A 19,904-nucleotide genomic window follows, 5' to 3' on the forward strand; every position below is an offset into this window, starting at 1 on the left:
ACACAACAGGAAATAAGCAGACAAAAAAAGCAAATCTCATAACGAACATAAAGCCATAGGTTATTTTGCAGCATTTCTCTCCACTAAATTGTCAGATTTATACTGAAATAGAAGCCTCTATTTCCATGCAACATGATTACTAAAGCATAGACTACTTCTCTCTCTCTCTCTCTCTCTCTCTCTCTCCTTCTCTCTCTCTCCTTCTCTCTCTCTGAGACAGGGTTTTGCTCTCACCCAGGTTGGAGGGCAGCAATGCAATCTAGGTTCACTGCAACCTCTGCTTCCTGGGCTCAAGCAATCCTCCCACCTCAGCCCCCAAGTGGCTGAGACTACAAGAATGTGCCACCATGCCCGGCTAACTTTTATATTTTTAGTAGAGATGGGGTTTCATTGTCGCCCAGGCAGGTTGCAAACACCTGAACTGAAACGATCCACCTGCCTTGGTCTCCCAACATGTTGGGATTACAGGTGTGAGCCACTGCTACCAGCCAAACACTACTTTCAAGGCATCCTCCTGAACTCGAAGTATCTTTCTGAATTCATCCCATAGGATTTGAGGATTAATCCTACTGTGGGTAGATTTCACAGAAGGAATGGAATAAGCAACAGAAAAATCAGTCTAGTGATTAAAGTCAGGGGACCAAGTTTTCATTCCAGCTTGGGTATCGACTAGCAAGATGCCAGCCTCCTATATTCCTTAGTTTCCTCTACTACAAAATGACCTTGACTCTTCTGGCTTTAAAATCATTCACTCCCTGTGTTAACCTGGGCAAAGTTATTTAACATTTCCAAACCTACATTTTCTTGTCTTTAAATAGTAGCAGCAATTGGTCAGGCATGGTGGCTCATGCCTGTAATTCCAGCACTTTGGGAGGCTGAGGTGGGCAGATCACAAGGTCAGGAGTTTGAGACCAGCCTGGTCAACGTGGTGAAACCCCATCTCTACTAAAAACACAAAAAATTAGCTGGGCATGGTGGCATGTACCTATAGTACCAAATACTCAAGAGGCTGAGGTAGGAGAATCACTTGAACCTGGAAGCCAGAGGTTGCAGTGGGCCAAGATCGTGCCACTGCACTCCAGCCTGGGCAACAGAGCAAGACTGTGTCTTGGGAAAAAAAAAAAAAAAGAAAGAATAACAGCAATTTAAAAGGCTTTTCTGAGGATTAGAATTAATGTACACAGGTGCCTCATTCAATAAATGTGTTGAGAATCTACTACGTGCCAAACAGTATGCTAGACTCTGGGTTATTTAATATTCTTAGGATTGTTTTTAGAATAAATTGAGATACATGAAAAGTAATCTGGATTATACAGTGCAATGAGGCAACACCAGAGAACTGAGAATCAAGAGCCGAAGTATTTTCAAGTTACCCTGGGGGTCTACTGCACGAACAAACAGGCCTGGGTTTTTCTTGTGCTCTGCAAATGCTAACTGCAGGAACAAGCTACAGCTAGTGAGTAAGCTGAGCCCATTGGCCAGCGCTCTGTTATCTCCTGCAGTGGGTAGCTATTATTTTTGCCTGCCCAGCAGTTCTTCACCCCTTCTTCTGGAAACAGAGCTCTAATGTTTCTTTGGGGAACTCTCTGTCCCTCAGCCTCAGCCTATGTGGTTAGGGTGGACTTGACTTAACCCGCTGACTCCATGGGTGGACAGGGAAGCCGGGTCACACCAATGAGGCACTCCGTTGTCTTTTAAACATAAGGGTTGTTTTAAAAGTGAGCAAATGATCCAAACCCGGATAATCAGAATCATAAGCATCCAGGAGTAGGCCCTTCCCTAGATCTATTGTTGAAAAGCTGCTCTTTTTTCTCTTGGGATTATTAAATTGGTGGAAATTAAGCCTGGAGCTGCTCACACTATCTGGGCCACAGCCTGAGGATATTTAGCCTAAGAATAAAGCTCATACAGAGAATAGCAGACCTGGGTGGGGGGGGTAGGGGAGGGGAGAGGGGGAAAAAGGGGGAGAGAGAGGGAGAGAAACAGAGAGAGAGAGAGAGAGCAAGAGCAAGAGAGCGAGAGCAAGAGCTTTCTGAAGGTAGCATCTGAACACCTGACTCCATCTCTACCTGAAGCCATATACCCCTGGACTTTTCAGTTACATAAACTAATCCATTATTTGCTTTTGGGGGAGTAGAGGAATGGTAAAGCAATTTGGTTGGGTTTCTTTCATTTGTAAGAATCTTTCACTAGAACGAATATGTGTTAACATATCTACCGTTCATTACCTGGTATGTGACAATTCACCAACTTTTATTATGCTACTCAGGAATCTGGAGATTCAGAAAGATCTAGACATATCCCTCAGGGACACCAAAGTTTTAAAAATTCATATTTCATACCAACAAAGAGGACCCTTACATCCTGACATAAGTGCATCCAAATCTCCACAGATATTTCAAACAGCTTGCTATAGTATTCCTCCATCTTCTTCAATTCCCTGCATATTCATCTCATCACAGGTGTAATCATTTGTCTAATATCTGTCTGTTCTGCTAGATTGGAAGAGCAGGACCGGCTGGTCTAGCTCGTTCATTAGGGCCCAGCACAGTGCTTGGCAGATAATAAGCGCCCAATAATTATTTGCCAAATTGACTCTTACAACAGATTCTTGGAAACAACAAAGGTGCATATCGCCTTAGGAAGAACCATGCCTGAATGAAGGCAGATCAGAGCAAAGCCTAGATCATGGCTAACGGGCTACCCCTTATGCAAGAGGGGCTGCTTGCTCCACTGGAAAGGTTCTCCCGTGGCTCCAAGTGTACAAGAGCAAGGGGATGGGGTAACTGGGCTTGCTCACGTCCCCGAGACCACATCTCCTCTAGGCAAATGTGGCTTCTCCCCGAGAGGGGGAACACATTCTTCCTTCTGGACCAACATGAGCAGGTAGAAAGAGAGAACTGGGGATGGGGAGTGAGGAATGAAAGAATCATCGCAAGAGAACCACATACAAAAACAAATAGCAATACGGGGATGGGGGAATCTGAGAGATCATGAACACGTATGTATTGGATGCCTACTGTATACCAAGCTCTTTCCATGTGTCATCTCACTTCCCCTCCCAGAAAGCCTTTCCAATTTGGTACAGGTGGGAAGACACAGACCAGCAGAGAATAAGTGACTTGGAGAAGCTGACGCAGACCCCAAGTGGCCGTCTAGGATCTGAATTCTATTCTGGCTGACTCCAAAGCCTACGCTCTTTTCATTGCCCTCTGCTGCTCCCATTTATTTTTCAGAGGTCAAATGATTTATTTGCTTTCAGATTTTTTTTTTTTTTTTTTTGCTCATAGACCCCTTATTATTGTAAGAGCTGGCAATTCTGATGATCCTCAGATGTGTTTTGTGCATCAGAAAAAGGAATTTTTTCAGGGGGAAAAAGCAGCTACCATTCGAGATGAAGAAATGGCAAATGTAAATTTACTGCCAAAATATGAAGTTTAAAAGACATTCCATACGTGCGGGTGATTCAATATGCTAGTTTCAATAACACAAAGGATGCAGCCTGGAATGGGTGACTCTTAGTGATGCTGCAAGCACATTAATAGGGCCATACATTCCCATTTCGAGTATCAGCACTCACCCCTCCTTTCTTACATGGATGATAAGCTGATACTCCATAAACATTGTTAAAGCTACAGTCCCATGCTATAGTACTTCACTTAACCTTAACATGATTTATGATTCTGTCAATAGGGGAGGTTAAAAACCCTGCACTGAAGCTTAAATGTGAGTTTCATATTTAAAACAGTAATTGTGTATGTGTGTGCGTGTGTGTGTGTATGTGTGAGAGAGAGAGAGAGAGAGAGGCAGAAGAAACCATTCCACATAAAGAGGAGATACAAGTTCAATCTTGAATTTTTTATTCTATGCTGAAAAAAGGAAAATAAATAATGAGTCTAAACATGGAATCAACTTTAGATTAAGCTAAACCAGAAAGAACGGGGCTTATCTGATTATGCGAGGTACAGTCGAAGCCCACGATACCAGGAAATCTTAAAATGAGGGGGTTTCTAAGAAACACTGCTCAGAACCACTGCCTTCACTATGTATGGACACGTGGGTCTATGCCTGTGTGTGCCTGTGCGCACGCGTGCACCAGTGAGGCACATAGGCCTGCGTGTGATTGAGAGGGACAGAGAGAAAGGGGCAAAGGAATTCCAAAGGGAAAGCAGCTTCCTTTGTGAAGATGAGTTTAAATCCAGGTCCCCTGGGCTAATCACCCTATTCTCTTCAGCACTCACCCTGGAGGCCCTTTGCCTCTTTAAGAGATTAAGGAGCCAAGTGGTCTCACTGCTCTAACCTGTCCTCCCAGGGACAACATATTAACATGATTCCACTACGGAAGAGCTCTCTTTAGAAGTTTGCTGCAGGGATGACAAATTAACCCAGCAGGGTGTCCCACACATCTATCACAGTACAAATTATTAGTGTAATAGAGCTTTTAGTTGTGCATTTATCTAGTAATTATTGAACGTTACACAAACCCAAGCTGAGCAGCCATGGCCCTTTATGAGGGTGGCTCAGTGGGTGGCCTTACAGTTAATTTAGGATAGTTCTCCACTAGGCAGTTCACTTGCAGACAAATTAGCTAAAGAGCCTTCTCCTTTAAATATTTTCCATGTCACAGTGAAACTCTTTACAATACAATAAAGGTACAGTTTTAATTACACGCTTCCTGACTTTTGTTTAGTTGTAGTTTTAAAACATTTGTTGGCACTCTTTTTTCCTTTGGCTGGGCAGTAATAGCTGCTTCTAAGTATCTGGCTAATGAATTTAATAATTTCCTGAACTGGGACTTAAAGGACCTTTGCAAAAAAAAGAAAAAAGCTGCTTTTCTTCTTTAGTGTCCTGCGACTTCAAATCCCATCCACAACACTGCCCATTAGGCTAGGCACTGGCACTTGAACTAACCCCGAACGAGGCTCACAAGCCCTCTTGCTTCTCTGTTCCATGCTCCTCAAAGGTGGTACTTGTTAGGTCTATGAGGCCTGCGTTTGAAAATCATTCTGGCAATTCTTCTTGGAGAAAGGCAACGTAATGTTTTCTCAAGTGACATACTCCAATAATAAATAAACACCGTGCGTCTGTTGGCAGATTATTTCAGCGCCTTGTTAGCAACAGGTACCTAATTGCTTCTCATTTTCCCGAGATGATTCAATTGCACTAAACCAGGAGAGACAAATTAGATTCAGTGGATCACCAGCATGTTCTACAACTAAGTGAAAAGCGTTCCTAAGAGGCAAAGAAGTTTGTGGATATGACAGGAGAAAGATGAACAAACCTAGCACTTGGGGGCCTAGGCCAGGGGAGGGGGTGCCACAATTACAGTAGTGGTGAAATGTCAGGGGACATTCCTTCTGGAGGGACCTCAGTTCGGAGAGAAAAACTTATAATGCCACAGCAAAAATTCTACAAATAGAGGACCAAATAATTTTGAGCTCATTTCTCTTAAGGTCTATCCAGGTAGATCTGAATTAAAACTAAACTTGTATTAGGCTGGGCATGGTGGCACACGTCTGCCAGAATCAAGGCAATTTCACTTCTAAACTGCCTTCGCATGTGTGTGTGTGTGTGTGTGTGTGTGTTTGATTCATAAAGAAGTGGGGTTTAACCTTGTGCTCGCATTTTGTATGTCTTAAATCCTCAGTACTTAGTTATCTAAGGGCATGACTTATTTGCTGTTGTAATCCCAGCACTTTGGAAGGTTGAGGCAGGAGGATTGCTTGAGCCCAGGAGTTCGAGACCCGCCTAGGTAACATAGTGAGACCCTGTCTCCACAAAAAAAAAATTTAAAAATTAGCTAGGCATAGTGGCATGCGCCTGTAGTCCCAGCTACTTGGAATGCTGAGGCAGGAGGATCCCTGGAGCCTAGGAGGTCGAGGCTGCAGTGAGCTGTGATCAAGTCACTGCACTCTAGCTTGGGTGTCAGAGAGAGACCCTGTCTCAAAACAAACAAACAAACAAATCAAATATATACTGAGCGCTTAAACATGCTATGCCTCTTTCTATGTGCTGCTGAGTACATGCATTTGAATATTGTATTACTACACAGTGGAGAAGGAAAGAACTTCCTATTATTCTCAAAGTTTCTCTGTTTCGTCAATCAAATCCATGCATTCATTCATTTATTTGACAATTATTTATTGAGTGCTTTCCTTATGCCGGGCACAAGGCAGAGGGATTCAGAGATAAATGATAAAGATGTGGTCCTTGCCCCAATAGGCCCTGCCATCTACTGATGACTGTCGCCCTGCTATTTTACCTCTCCTTCCCTGATCCTCTATTATTGTCTCTGCATATTATGAATCCACACTCCTCTAACCTTTCTTGGTGACCCCAACTTCCTGAAAGGTAATCTTAATTCTCATAATTCTCTGCGGTATATTTTTCTTGGCCAAACTGGGAGATATTGTTAACTTCAGACCCTCAGATGTTTCATCACTGAGAGCAAGATCCCTGTTTGGGTCAGGAGGATCATGGACTTAGAGAGGTTTATAGTGCATATAAACTTCTGACTACCTCTCCAAACAGAAACTGGAATGATTCTTTGAAAGCTGCACAATAAATCTTTGGTTTATATGGCGATTGCTTTAGTGTATCTTAGGCGTATTTTCGGAATAAAGGCAATTTTACTTCTAAACTCTCATTGTGTATTTTTTTTTTGACTCATAAAGAGGTGGGGGTTTAACGTCATGTTTGCCTTTTGTATGTCTGAGTTCTTTGGTACTTAGCTATCTAAGAGCATGATTTATTTGCTGTTGATCTGTTTTGCACGCCTGTAATGTGAAGGCAAACTGTTTGACAATAGGGGTTAGGTCTTCTGCTTGTCTGGACTTGTGTAGTGCCAGATGCCCCTGTGGTTGTCCACAAGGATGTCTTTCCCCTCATTTTCTATTGCACCCTGTGCTTCTAGCACAGTAATGCAACTGCTGGTTTCCTTGTCCTCTTGTCCTCCAGGAAGCAAGCATTCTAAGGACAGAATCCATGCTTCTCTTGTTCACTCTACTACTAGAGCACCTTGTACACTGTAAGAGCTTGATAAACATTTGTGGAAAAAAATTAATGGGTCCCCAGATAGTAATGGGTATCTGCAAGCTAATACAATATTGAAAAAAGCCAAACTGACCTCAAAAAGTGTCTCTGAAGTGGCGTGCACCTAAGAGAAACCCTGAATTTACCAGTAGCAAGGACTTATGGACTAATAAAAAAGGCTAAGTGATTTGTTTATGGCTGCTATTAAAAAAAAAACTCAGTGTGATGGCACAGGTTATGTTATGATTATCAAAAGATCTAAATGGATATGTTATGACTTTGACTCATAAAAAATGTGAAAACAAAGTAATTGTTTAAATAAATGTAGTTAATTTCTCCCAGTCGGGGAGAAAAAGATAGAAACTACTGATACGGCGAAAAAGGCACTGAACTGGAGACTTGATTTCTGGTCTTGGTTCTGGGTACCTCAGATTTCTCATCTGTAAAAATAATGGGGAATATGTTGCTAACTGTCAACCAGCATATTTATCCCCTATTTACCCACTGATAAAACCTTAATTTGATAGAGAGCAGCCATATGCTCAGATAAAAATTTAGAGTTTCCAGCCTCCCTTGCAGCTACAGGTGATCATCGGACATAGTCTGATTGTGCTGTAGAAGATCCTATGAAAAAGTGGCAGGATAAGCTGACAGGTCCTTTTTGCCCTCACCTTTTCCCTTCTTTCTGCTTGGCATGCAGACATAAGGCAGGAGGGCAGTGCCCATGCTGTGACCTTATAAAAACAACCCACTGAAACATGGCTAGGAGAAGAAATCTCAATCCCTGATGGCACTGCAAGTGCCACCCTAACAGCCTTGAATCACCTACTTGCTTTTTCTGTTTTTGTTTTTTTTGGGACAGGGTCTTTCTCTGTTGCCCAGGCTGGAGTGCCATCATAGCTAACTGCAGCCTCAAATTCCTGGGCTCAAGCAATCCTCGCACCTCAGCCTCCTGAGTATCTAGGACCACAGGACTTACCACTATGCTCTCCTAATTTAGAAAAATTTTTGTAGAGATAGGGTCTTGCTGTGTTGCCCAGGCGGGTCTCAAACTCCTGGCCTCAAGTGCTTCCTGCCTCAGCCTCTCGAAGTGCTGGGATTTCAAGTGTGAGTCACCATACCTAGCCACATACTTGTTTTTGTATGAGAAAAATGTGACTCCTTATTTTTTTAAGCCATTGTTCAGTCAGATATTCTGTTACTTTCAGCCAACAACAATCTTTGCTGATACTGGGAACACATTATACCAAAAGATTCCCAGACCATAACTCTTTCAATTATTTTCAATTGTGCTGCCCAATGTGGATCGTGTAGGCTGCTCCCTGTTCCTAAATCTCTAAGGCACAGAATTGCTTTACTTAGTGCAGAGTATTTAAAGAAACTATCATTCATTATCTTCTTAATCTTCAAAATAGCAAAGATTTTAAGCAAAAAGATAAGTTTTAAGAAGATCTAAACTTTCAAGAAACTTTAAGATGTAACTGATGATTACTCCAAATAATTCTCTAAGAAGTTAGCCCCTTCAGATCATCAACCAGGCAAACTTACAATTCTTGAAAAGGCAAAGAGACGAAGAAAGATTTCTTTTTTCAATTATCATGAATAAGACAAATAGTCATGAGTAAATATTATGGTTACAATTTTAAGTCATGGTAAAAGAAAGTCTTTGAAAGCCCGATCTTTCAGCTTAAAGTGCAGAGTAATTATGCTAATGTATAACGATGTACAAATGCCTCTACTGAAATGTAATATCTTCCCCCTACCGACAGGATATTCCCAAATAACCTCTTTACCTAATTCTAACCACACAGAGAAACAGGTGGCAAAGTATTATCCCCATGGTACAGATGGCCAAACTGAGGCCACAAGGTTAAGTGATTTATCAAAGCCACAAAGAAAGCCAGTATCAGAGAGGGGATTCATTTTAAGAAACCACATGCCTCTACCTTTACACTGTAAATAGGGAAGTGGTCAGAACAACATAAAGAAAGCCCATAGCTCTTAATAGCAAAGCTTTACTTAGAGAATTTTGCATAGGTTTTCTTTGGATGCAACGCCATGGTTCTTCCACATCCTGGACATTTCTTACAAGGAAGTACTGCATGAACTATCACACATTTATCGCCCTTGGCTCTTCTGAAGAAATGAAAATTCATCAGGGTCAGAGAGGGGATAAATGTCTCCTGTATGCATTTATATGCATTTTAATTACTTTTATTCATTCAAACAATATTTGAGCATAAAACCCACTGTGTGACGCACAACAAAGATAGTGAAATGTCTAAGTGAGAGATCCTTCCCTTTGGAGGTTCTCCTCTAGGGGACATGTATATTAACTAACAAGGCCAGATGAGGTTGGTGGAGTCAATGTGCAGACACAAAAGGCAGCAGGAGCTTAAGCAGTGTGAGATGATGGCAAGCTGGGTGGAGGAGAGGAGGTTTCACTTTGAAAGTAGTGCTTGAGCTGATCTGGGGGGATGGGCAGAATATTGCTGGGTGAAGGCAATAGGGACAGCATGATATTTTCAAAGCCTGGGTGAAAAAGGATTATTTAATTGTATGACCTGTGTGCATACTGTACTTCCAGGCACTGTGAAAATGACTACAAATACACAATTTCCTTTGCTCCTAACATAATACAATTTTTTTCAGTTAGCGATGATGATCTCCAACTTCTAGAGATGAGAAACCTTTGGTTCAGAGAGAAAAGCAATGTGCCAAGTAGTGGACAGAGATTCAGACAGCAGCCTATCTGACCCCCTGAAATTTTGTGTTAACCACTGCCATAGGCTGAATGTTTGTGGCCCTCTAGGATCCAAATCTTGAAATCCTCACCCCCAATGTGATGGTAATAGGTAGCAGGGCTTTTGGGAGGCGATCAGGTCACAGGGTAGGGCCCTCATGAATAGGATTAGTGCCTTTATGAAAGAGACCCTAGAGAGCACCCCCGCCCCTTCTGCCATGTGAGGACACAGCAAGAAGATGCCATCTATGAACCAGGAAGTGGGCCCTCATCAGACACAGAAGCTGCCAGAGCCTTGATCTTGGACTTCCGCTCTCCAGAACTGTGAGTGATAAATTTCTGTTGTTTATAGGCCACCCAGTCCATGGTTTTCTGTTCTGGCAGTCAAAACAGATAAAGACAACTGCTGTGCTATGCTACCTCCCTTTAACACCCTGTGTTTCTCCCTTTGCTTTGCAATCTTGAGAGAGGTTTTCTTTGTAAAAGGTGGCCACGAAATTTCCAAATGTAGCTTATGTTTGCAGCCAAAAGTAAGGCCCTTGGGTTTTTAGCGCGGTGAGCCTGATTTGCTGTAGCTCTGTAAAACCTCACCTCCATTCTGAGCGTGGATGTGTGTTGGACAGTTATTGCTTACTAACTGGTGCTAGTCTAGTTGAGGCATTCCTGTGAGAAGTGCTAGGGAAGGCAGCAGAAGCCTTGCAACCTAGTGCTAACCACAGAGCAGTCAATGGCCTCCCTGATCCCTGCCCCATGCCCTGGGGACCTGATAAAGGACATTCTTTTCTTTTCTTCAAGACCCTTTAAAGTTTGATTCTCTGGATTCTCTAATAATTTACTATTTTGTGTTGTGGCAACTTTGCACAATAAAAGGAGTGTCAGAGTTTGAAACCTCTTTTATGTGCACAGGTGACATCGATTCCACACTGACTCTTGGCAGCTATACTCTTCCTCCTCAATTTTGGTCTCATCTTCCTAAAACACCAAGTCTTACTCCCAAATGTGATATCATTCCAAGCATTAGCTTTCCAACTAGTTCAGAGAAAAATGAAGGAAATTACAGTACCCATAGCAAATACGCCTTAAATAATGAGGCTAACTTCCAACCTTTTAAAAATATCTTAGCCAGAAAAATGTCTTATGTTAGCCTATCTCAATTCTTATGATTCTTACCACAAAGAGGCAACTGAAGTTTCATCTCAACTATTCCAATTCCCTTCACCAGACCACTAAGCGGGGTGGGGCACGGTAAGAACGGGTACCTGAGTAGACTTTCCAGAAAGGAGAGCCGAGGATGCTGGGAGCCATCTTGAATTCTGGTGAAAACAAAGAATCTTTGGTATTCCATACTTCTTACACTAGGCATCTTTCTCTTTCCTCAAACACAATTTTATGAATGAATATGATTAGACTGGAACTTGTTATGCTGCGAGCTAAGGAGGTTCACCCTGGTTCAACCCAGTGTGGGTCATTTTAGAAAACGTGCTTAGTCATCTAGCATGAAGAAGCTCTCAACCTGTACCCATGGGGAAGTGCTCATGACAATAATTTCTAGAACTACAGTTTTAAGGCAAGACACACATTAGACACTCTTAACATTTACTGACTAATGATAATATATACAGATTGCCTTATGCTCTTCATGGAATCTCCACAAATACTGTTTTATTGTTGTTTCTGTATAAGAATACAAGATTGGGAGGAAAGGGTCATTCATTATTAGTACTGTACCCATTGTATTGATGAGGACATTGAAAAACACAGAAGGTAAGTGGGAAGGAAAAGAAGGAGGTTACCTGGCTCTCCTGATTGCTGGCATACTGTTCTTCTCAGTTCTTACTAACTTACTACACCACGAATCTTTCCTTTCCTTAGGATGGTCCTCCATTTATCTAAGCATCTTTTAAGATTTGACTTCAATGTTATTTATACTTTGAAGTCTCTTTTTTTTTTTTTGAGATGGAGTCTCACTCTGTTGCCCAGGCTGGAGTGTAGTGGCACCATCTTGGCTCACTGCAGCCTCCACCTCCTGGGTTCAAGCAATTCTCCTGCCTCAGCCTCACAGGTAGCTGGGATTTACAGGCGTGTGCCACCACACCCGGCTAATTTTTTTGTATTTTCAGTAGAGATGAGGTTTCATCGTGTTGGCCAGGCTGGTCTCAAACTCCTGACCTCAAGTGATCTGCCTGCCTCGGCCTCCCAAAGTGCTGGGATTAGAGGTGTGGGACACCGCACCCCGCCTGAAGTCACTTTATTTGATACAAAGTGATAAGTAATAGTACATTCCACATCAGGTTTTTCTGTTTTGTTTTGTTTTGTTTTTGAGACAGGGTCTGCTATGTTGCGCAAGCTGGAGTGCAGTGGCGCGATCTTGGCTCGTGGAACCTCTGCCTTCTGGGCGCGAGCAATCCTCTCATCGCAGCCTCTTGAGTAGCTGGGACTAAGACACTCGCTACCATGTCCAGCTAATTTTTGTATTTTTTTCTAGACAGTGTTTTGCCATGTTGCCCAGGCTGACCTTGAATTCCTGAGTTCAAGTGATCTGCCCGCCTTGGTCTCAGAAAGTGCTAGGATTACAGGTGCGAGCCACCGTGCCCGGCCCATCATCTTTTACTTGCTTATTTCCTTGTGTGCCTCTCTTCTGTGGTAGATAACATGCTCTGTGAGGACAGGAACCATTGGTCCCAGTGTCTATAGAGTCACTCAGTAAATCCTTGTTTAAAGAGTGAATGAACCTCCATGGTCACCCCAACACTGAGCTCCTGCAGGAACTATTACCATTCAGTTAGCATTTAGAATGTGTGAACTTGACCCCAAACAGATGAAAAGCGACACATGCCTCATCTCCTTCCAGCCATAAACATTCTGACTAAAAGGGTTTCATATCTCTGATCCCCCACTACAGTTTATATGCTCAATGAGTGTTAACTATGAGGATAATATTTTAATACTATTTAATAAGCCTCATTCTGGGACCTTATAATTCAATTCTGATGCAGGTTTTCAAATTATATATCAATAGTAAGCCTCTCTGATTATACCACACATATACACAAATGAAAGAAGGGATCTTGAGAAAGTTCTACCAATGATCACAAGACGTTTAAAGATGAAGCAAGTAAGTTTCATAATTATGGATAAAGAAGTTGCTTCCCACAGTAGTCAAAATGCTTACTTTCTTCAATATGACTTCCATGTGTGCACCGGACTGTCCTCTTACCCGCCACATTTCCCTGATCTGCACACAGAGCATATTCATAAAGGGATTCAGATTTGTGGGACTAACATTGAGATTAATGCAAGAAACATCAGTTTCCCCAGGTATATGTCAAAGCAGACAAGAGATCATAACTTTCTAAGACGTTTTATGATAGCAGCTGGTAGATCACAGATCTACCTAAAAGAAAATCTGATAAAGGAAAGCAAAATGTGGTTACAATTATTCATACTCCTACTGTGGGAGTTTCATAAATAAAATAATAAATATTTTTATATTGCAATAAGATCAAGTTAAGTGATTTGCTGACATTCTCTTGAGGCTTAAGGCTTGTCTTTAATGCGAAATACAAATCATATTTCTTGTGGACACATTTTAATAATAAACTTAAAAGCATATGAGACAAAAATAATGAAAACATTGCAATGAAAACCAGACAAACTATCTACCACTTCAAAAGGAATGAATGAAGACTGCTCGTCAACGCCCTGATGCAAACAACCTCAACACAAAATGCCACATATTGAACTCAGCTTTTATGGAAAGAGAGTCAGCAGGGATGAGGAAAAGTTGCTACTTGAAAACAGGTAATTCACCATACGGAAATATACTCACCTAATGCATGCCTGTGTGCGTGTGTGTGTCCGCACACACACACTCTCTCTCTCTCACACATACACAAACACACACACAACTTGTAGAACAGATTTGATTTTGGTTCAATTCAAGTTACTTCCCATCTCTCTGCAAAAATCTCACTGGCAAACAAAAAACAGATTTGGTCCCTTTTTGCTTTAGGAAAGGACAAAAAATTTGATGCCAAATCTGTCTGGTCTCTAAAATTCCAAGGCTGCCCCCAAGGGTAAGAAATTGGAACACTCACTGCCTCAGGAGCATTCAGGGGGAGTCCTCATTGTCTCTCATTTTGCTACTTGGGTCCAAAGGCCATGATATAAGCACAACCAAGGGTCCCTGTGGAGCAGCTCACCTCTGGGTCCTGTAATGACAGGTCGGTGATGCTGTGTGAACGCCGTTCCCAGGGAGGAGGTCTGCGAAGGGGAGGGGCTGCTGAAACCAGACTTCTCCGACTTCTTCAGTGTGGTTGGAGATGGCATTCCTGGCAAGAAGGATCAACTGGTAAGTACACTTTAATTCATGGAACAATGATTTGTGCAACCTAAAAGATAACATCTAAAGAATTAAAAACAAACAAAAAGAGGAATCCACCTGTGAAAGAAAAAGATGTTTTGAATTGCTTTGCATTTGTCACAGGAACAAAGAGGTAACAGAATAGCCCCCTGCTAAGTCGGTCTGTATTTGATTTCAATTTGTTCTACTTAATCACAGTCCATTTTTGGGTTATTGATCTTCTCTAATAATACAGGGTTCAACTTTTGCAGTGTGTCCTAAAAGTTGTTGTTTGTGTCTGTGACCTCTGGGACCCCCAAAAGGAGACCATCTATGCTTATGAAGACTTCACATGCAATCATTTCATCTTGTTGGTTATCTTGCTTTGAGACCAAATCACTTTCTCCATATTTTAAATAAGTTGGCTGTTTTAACATAAGAATACCCTCAACAGTGGCTACTTAGTTGTTCATTCAATGAATTCTTTAGGATAGAAAAAAAGAAAAGTAAAAAAATCTTAAATGTCCTAGAACTGGGGACTGGTTAAATAAGTATGGTATAACCAATGTAAACAATATGGTAAAAGAGTAATGACGTGGCAAAACATTTATAATATAATGTTAATTGAAAAAGGCAATTACAAAATAGGATGTTATACTATGCCATCATCGAAAAGGCTCTTTTTTTTTTTTTTTTTTTTTTCTCATTAATATTTTATTAGATCATTTGAAACTTATGATTACTGGGCAGAAATAGGATTATGATCTTTCTCTTATGGAAGAAGCTGAAACTCAGAGAAACTAAGTGACTTGCTCAAGGTCACAAAATATGGTACGTATCAGATTTGATGCCCAATTTAATGCTTTTTCTTTTTTTTTTCTTTTTTTTTTTTTTTTAATTTATTTATTATTATTAAACTTCAAGTTGTAGGGTACATGTGCACAACGTGCAGGTTTGCTACATATGTATACTTGTGCCATGTTGGTGTGCTGCACCCATCAACTCGTCATTTACATCAGGTATAACTCCCAATGCAATCCCTCCCCCCTCCCCCCTCCCCATGATAGGCCCCGGTGTGTGATGTTCCCCTTCCCGAGTCCAAGTGATCTCATTGTTCAGTTCCCACCTACGAGTGAGAACATGCGGTGTTTGGTTTTCTGTTCTTGTGATAGTTTGCTAAGAATGATGGTTTCCAGCTGCATCCATGTCCCTACAAAGGACACAAACTCATCCTTTTTTATGGCTGCATAGTATTCCATGGTGTATATGTGCCACATTTTCCTAATCCAATCTGTCACTGATGGACATTTGGGTTGATTCCAAGTCTTTGCTATTGTGAATAGTGCTGCAATAAACATACGTGTGCATGTGTCCTTATAGCAGCATAATTTATAATCCTTTGGGTATATACCCAGTAATGGGATGGCTGGGTCATATGGTACATCTAGTTCTAGATCCTTGAGGAATCGCCATACTGTTTTCCATAATGGTTGAACTAGTTTACAATCCCACCAACAGTGTAAAAGTGTTCCTATTTCTCCACATCCTCTCCAGCACCTGTTGTTTCCTGACTTTTGAATGATCGCCATTCTAACTGGTGTGAGATGGTATCTCATTGTGGTTTTGATTTGCATTTCTCTGATGGCCAGTGATGATGAGCATTTTTTCATGTGTCTGTTGGCTGTATGAATGTCTTCTTTTGAGAAATGTCTGTTCATATCCTTTGCCCACTTTTGGATGGGGTTGTTTGTTTTTTTCTTGTAAATTTGTTTGAGTTCTTTGTAGGTTCTGGATATTAGCCCTTTGTCAGATGAGTAGATTGCAAAAATTTTCTCCCATTCTGTAGGTTGCCTGCTCACTCTGATGGTAGTTTCTTTTGCTGTGCAGAAGCTCTTTAGTTTGATGAGATCCCATTTGTCAATTTTGGCTTTTGCTGCCGTTGCTTTTGGTGTTTTAGACATGAAGTCTTTGCCCATGCCTATGTCCTGAATGGTACTACCTAGGTTTTCCTCTAGGATTTTTATGGTATTAGGTCTAACATTTAAGTCTCTAATCCATCTTGAATTAATTTTCATATAAGGAGTAAGGAAAGGATCCAGTTTCAGCTTTCTACTTATGGCTAGCCAGTTTTCCCAGCACCATTTATTAAATAGGGAATCCCGAAAAGGCTCTTTCTATGCACAGAGAAAGAACTGGAAGGCAATAAGCACAAACTATAATGGTAGTTCTCTCTCTGTGTTGAATTTGGGTGATTTTCATTGCCTTCGTTTTGCTTACCTGTCTTTTCTATGATGAACATATATTGCTTTCATGTTAATACAATAAAAGCTTGTTTTTTTTTTAAAAAAAATAGTTTTACTATTGTGCCTAAGGTTTTCACAGCATTTGCAGCATAGAAAATACTTTGGGAAGAAAATAATGGAGAAACAGTTCCTTGTAATTACTGGATTTGTAATGTTCTCGGCAACCACGCTGACATACCCAACTGGAGGCATCTATCAGTTTGGTAGGGTGCCAATTAAAACAATGACAATTTGGATATAAAAATAAGAGAAATGACTCCTAGTCTCCACATCAGGGGACAAATTTGGGCTCTCTTAAGGTTGTAGCACAAAACTGGTCTGCACTGATGTTAAAAGAACCAAAGTCCATTCTACTTATACGTGTTTACGTGTGCTGTGCTCTGCCCATGACCAGATAATTATTTGGGTGAACTGGAAAAGTAATAAAAATCATAATGATATTAACATGTAACTGTGACTGAGTACCATGTACTGTGCCAAGCACTTTATAGGTATAGATCTGCCCAGAAATTTAGTTAGTTTGGCCTGTATCTAAATATGTCCCTGTTATTTCTGATCACAGATTTCCTTAATGCAATTCTATAACATGACCTTTGAGTGTGACTCAGACTCTGTAAGGACAGAGTACTTGTCTGCTTTGTTCTCCTCTATGTCCAAGACATCCAAGGGTCTGAAACACCCAAACGATCTGAAAAGATATTTAAACTACTTGTGCAGGTCTCAGCTTTATCTGCAGCTTAATGAATACATGCTTAAACATAGCAAAGCTTAGAGTTTTAGCCCCATGAAAGAAAAATTGCAAACTGGTAAACACTTTTGCATAGTCAGACATAAGTACAATATAGAGTGGTATGTGATTTCATACTAATTTGACAAATTTGCATCAGATCCTTTCTAGATCAATATCCATGTGATTTGAATTAAAAATGAAGTCACTAAGTCAAGTGACTTTAGTTATACTTGTTGCTTGCTGAAGCAGTAACCAGTCACACCATGCCAAAGTTCTAATAATGTAGGATGCACTGAGATTTTGGGTGAACATTCACTGCAAGTAACCTAACCTAAGGTATCATCATGTAATTACACTAAGGAGGAGATTTCAAATAAAAAAAAAATTAAAGATATAAAAAGCTACCAAAATGTAAACACATCTCCCAACTCATTTAAACCTTTTTGTGTAGACCAATTTTAGGCTGCCAACCATTCCACTGATTTAAATTTAGTCAAATGCCTGAACTATATGTCATAAAACAGAAGCAGAACGGATAACAACAACAACAAAATCAAAACTTTAAAGATGGCAGATTTTTTTTTTTTTTTTCCAGATAATGGAATCACTGATGAAATCCAGTATCCTAACTAATCTTATTGGCGATAGCAAATGGCTGGACTCAAGAAAAAGTTATGACTTCTTTGAAAAATTCATGTTTTCTAATTCATGCCATTCTAAATCTGCAGAAATGCTGACATGATTGAAATTCACTATTTATGCTTCTAAAAGGAATTATAAGCAAAATTCGGGTAATAACAAGTATCGAGAATGACCAAGCTGGTAAACAAGTTCAAAAATAGCAAAATTTACGTCTTCTTTGCAAGGGTTAAAGAGGAAAGAAATACTGTCGGCATGCAGGAAGAGCCGGCCAAACTATGTATAATCTTCTAAATTTATCACAGTCAAGTAATATGAACCCTAAGGCTGTCATGAATCTCAAAATTACTTTGTGTTTTCAATTTTTAAAGACTCGTATTGAGCACATTTCCTTATTATATACTTTAATATTTTCCCTACATGCATAATGTATGTTTTGGTTAATTTGCTTTGTATATTTAATTGACCAGATGAAATTCCAAAATGCTAGTAAACTGCTCTCTGTTAAAAGCTAGAGAACATTAATCTTGGCTTTTATTTTTGAAATCAAACTTGGTTCTGTACATTACTTTAAAAATAAACTCCTTTTTAAAATCTTTTGCCAAATATTTATGCACAACTGTTACAAAATTACTGTATGGATTAATGACTGATTGGCTTTCTTTTAATGAATTAAAACTTTAATTTCAATATATTTTCTAGAAGTACCAGATTTTTAAAAAGAGATTACGGATGAAGTAATCCTACCCCTTTTCTGGAGGAAATGAAATGTTACGTCAAAATTCAAAGCAGAAAAATAAAGAATTTTGTAGAACGAGAAGCAGAAATCTAACATAATGTTCTCTTTCGGCCGGGCGCGGTGGCTCAAGCCTGTAATCCCAGCACTTTGGGAGGCCGAGACGGGCGGATCACGAGGTCAGAAGATCGAGACCATCCTGGCTAACACGGTGAAACCCCGTCTCTACTAAAACTACAAAAAAACTAGCCGGGCGAGGTGGCGGGCGCCTGTAGTCCCAGCTACTCGGGAGGCTGAGGCAGGAGAATGGCGTGAACCCGGGAGGCGGAGCTTGCAGTGAGCTGAGATCCGGCCACTGCACTCCAGCCTGGGTGACAGAGCGAGACGCTGTCTCAAAAAAAAAAAAAAAAAAAAAAAAAAAAAAAAAAGTTCTCTTTCAGTGGGGCATTTCATCCTTTTGATGGGTATTAAAAAAACCCAATGATAGGAAACAGAATTGGAGGTACATTTCAAGAAGGCCTTTGGCTTGTCACTGGTTTTCTAAACATCCAGAATTTTTGAATTTTGAATTTCCCTCTAGTCTGCCAGTTTTCTAAGCTACATGAGTCATTCCAAATTGTGTTCAGTAGACAAGGACAAACATATATAGGACTCTAGTCATGTCGTGGCTTTCACCTCTGGAGGCACTTATAAGTGTAAAGTTAAACAAGAAAACCTTGAAAATACAGGTCAAATGCACTATTCACAAAGATTCCTTCAAATTCATCACTGGTATTTGTGGTAGTTAGGCTGGGCTGGTGGCTCATGCCTATAATCCCAGTACTGTGGGAGGCTGAGATAGGAGGATTGCTTCAGGTCAGGAGTTTGAGAGCAGCCTGGGCAATATAGTGAGACCTTGTCTCTACAAAAAATGGATTTTTAAAAGTTAGCTGAGACCAGGCACGGTGGCTCATGCCTGTAATCCCAGCACTTTGGGAGGCCAAGGTAGGCAGATCACATGGTCAAGAGATCGAGACCAGCCTGGCCAACATGGTGAAACCCGGTCTCTACTAAAAATACAAAAATTAGCTGGGCGTGGTGGCATGTGCCTGTAGTCCCAGCTACTCAGGAGGTAGAGGCAGGAGAATTGCTTGAACCTGGGAGGTGGAGGTTGCAGTCAGCCCGGATCACGCCACTGCACTCCAGTCTGGTGACAGAGCAAGACTCTGTCTCAAAAAAAAAAAAAAAAAAAAAAAGTTAGCTGAGTATGGTGTATGCCCATAGTCCCAGCTACTCAGAAGGCTGAGGCAGGAGGATCACATGAACCCAGGTGTTTATGAGCTATAACCATACCACTGTACTCCAGCCTGGGCAACAGAGAGAGACCTTATCTCGAAAAA

The 19,904-nt window shown here is 40.9% G+C and overlaps 1 protein-coding gene across 4 annotated transcripts in view; it reads right to left on the reverse strand.

The window, feature by feature from the left end:
* Nucleotides 1-19,904, reverse strand: part of NFIA (nuclear factor I A) — a 386,737-nt gene that overhangs the window by 68,471 nt on the left and 298,362 nt on the right. For all 4 annotated transcript variants that reach the window (XM_007978527.3, XM_007978532.3, XM_007978531.3 and 1 more), the window contains one exon: nucleotides 13,978-14,106. In XM_007978527.3, the coding sequence (XP_007976718.1) occupies nucleotides 13,978-14,106 (129 nt within the window). The remainder of the gene's footprint in view (nucleotides 1-13,977; nucleotides 14,107-19,904) is intronic.

The sequence above is a fragment of the Chlorocebus sabaeus genome, chromosome 20 (assembly GCF_047675955.1).
Source record: "Chlorocebus sabaeus isolate Y175 chromosome 20, mChlSab1.0.hap1, whole genome shotgun sequence".
NCBI classification, from domain to species: Eukaryota; Metazoa; Chordata; class Mammalia; order Primates; family Cercopithecidae; genus Chlorocebus; species Chlorocebus sabaeus.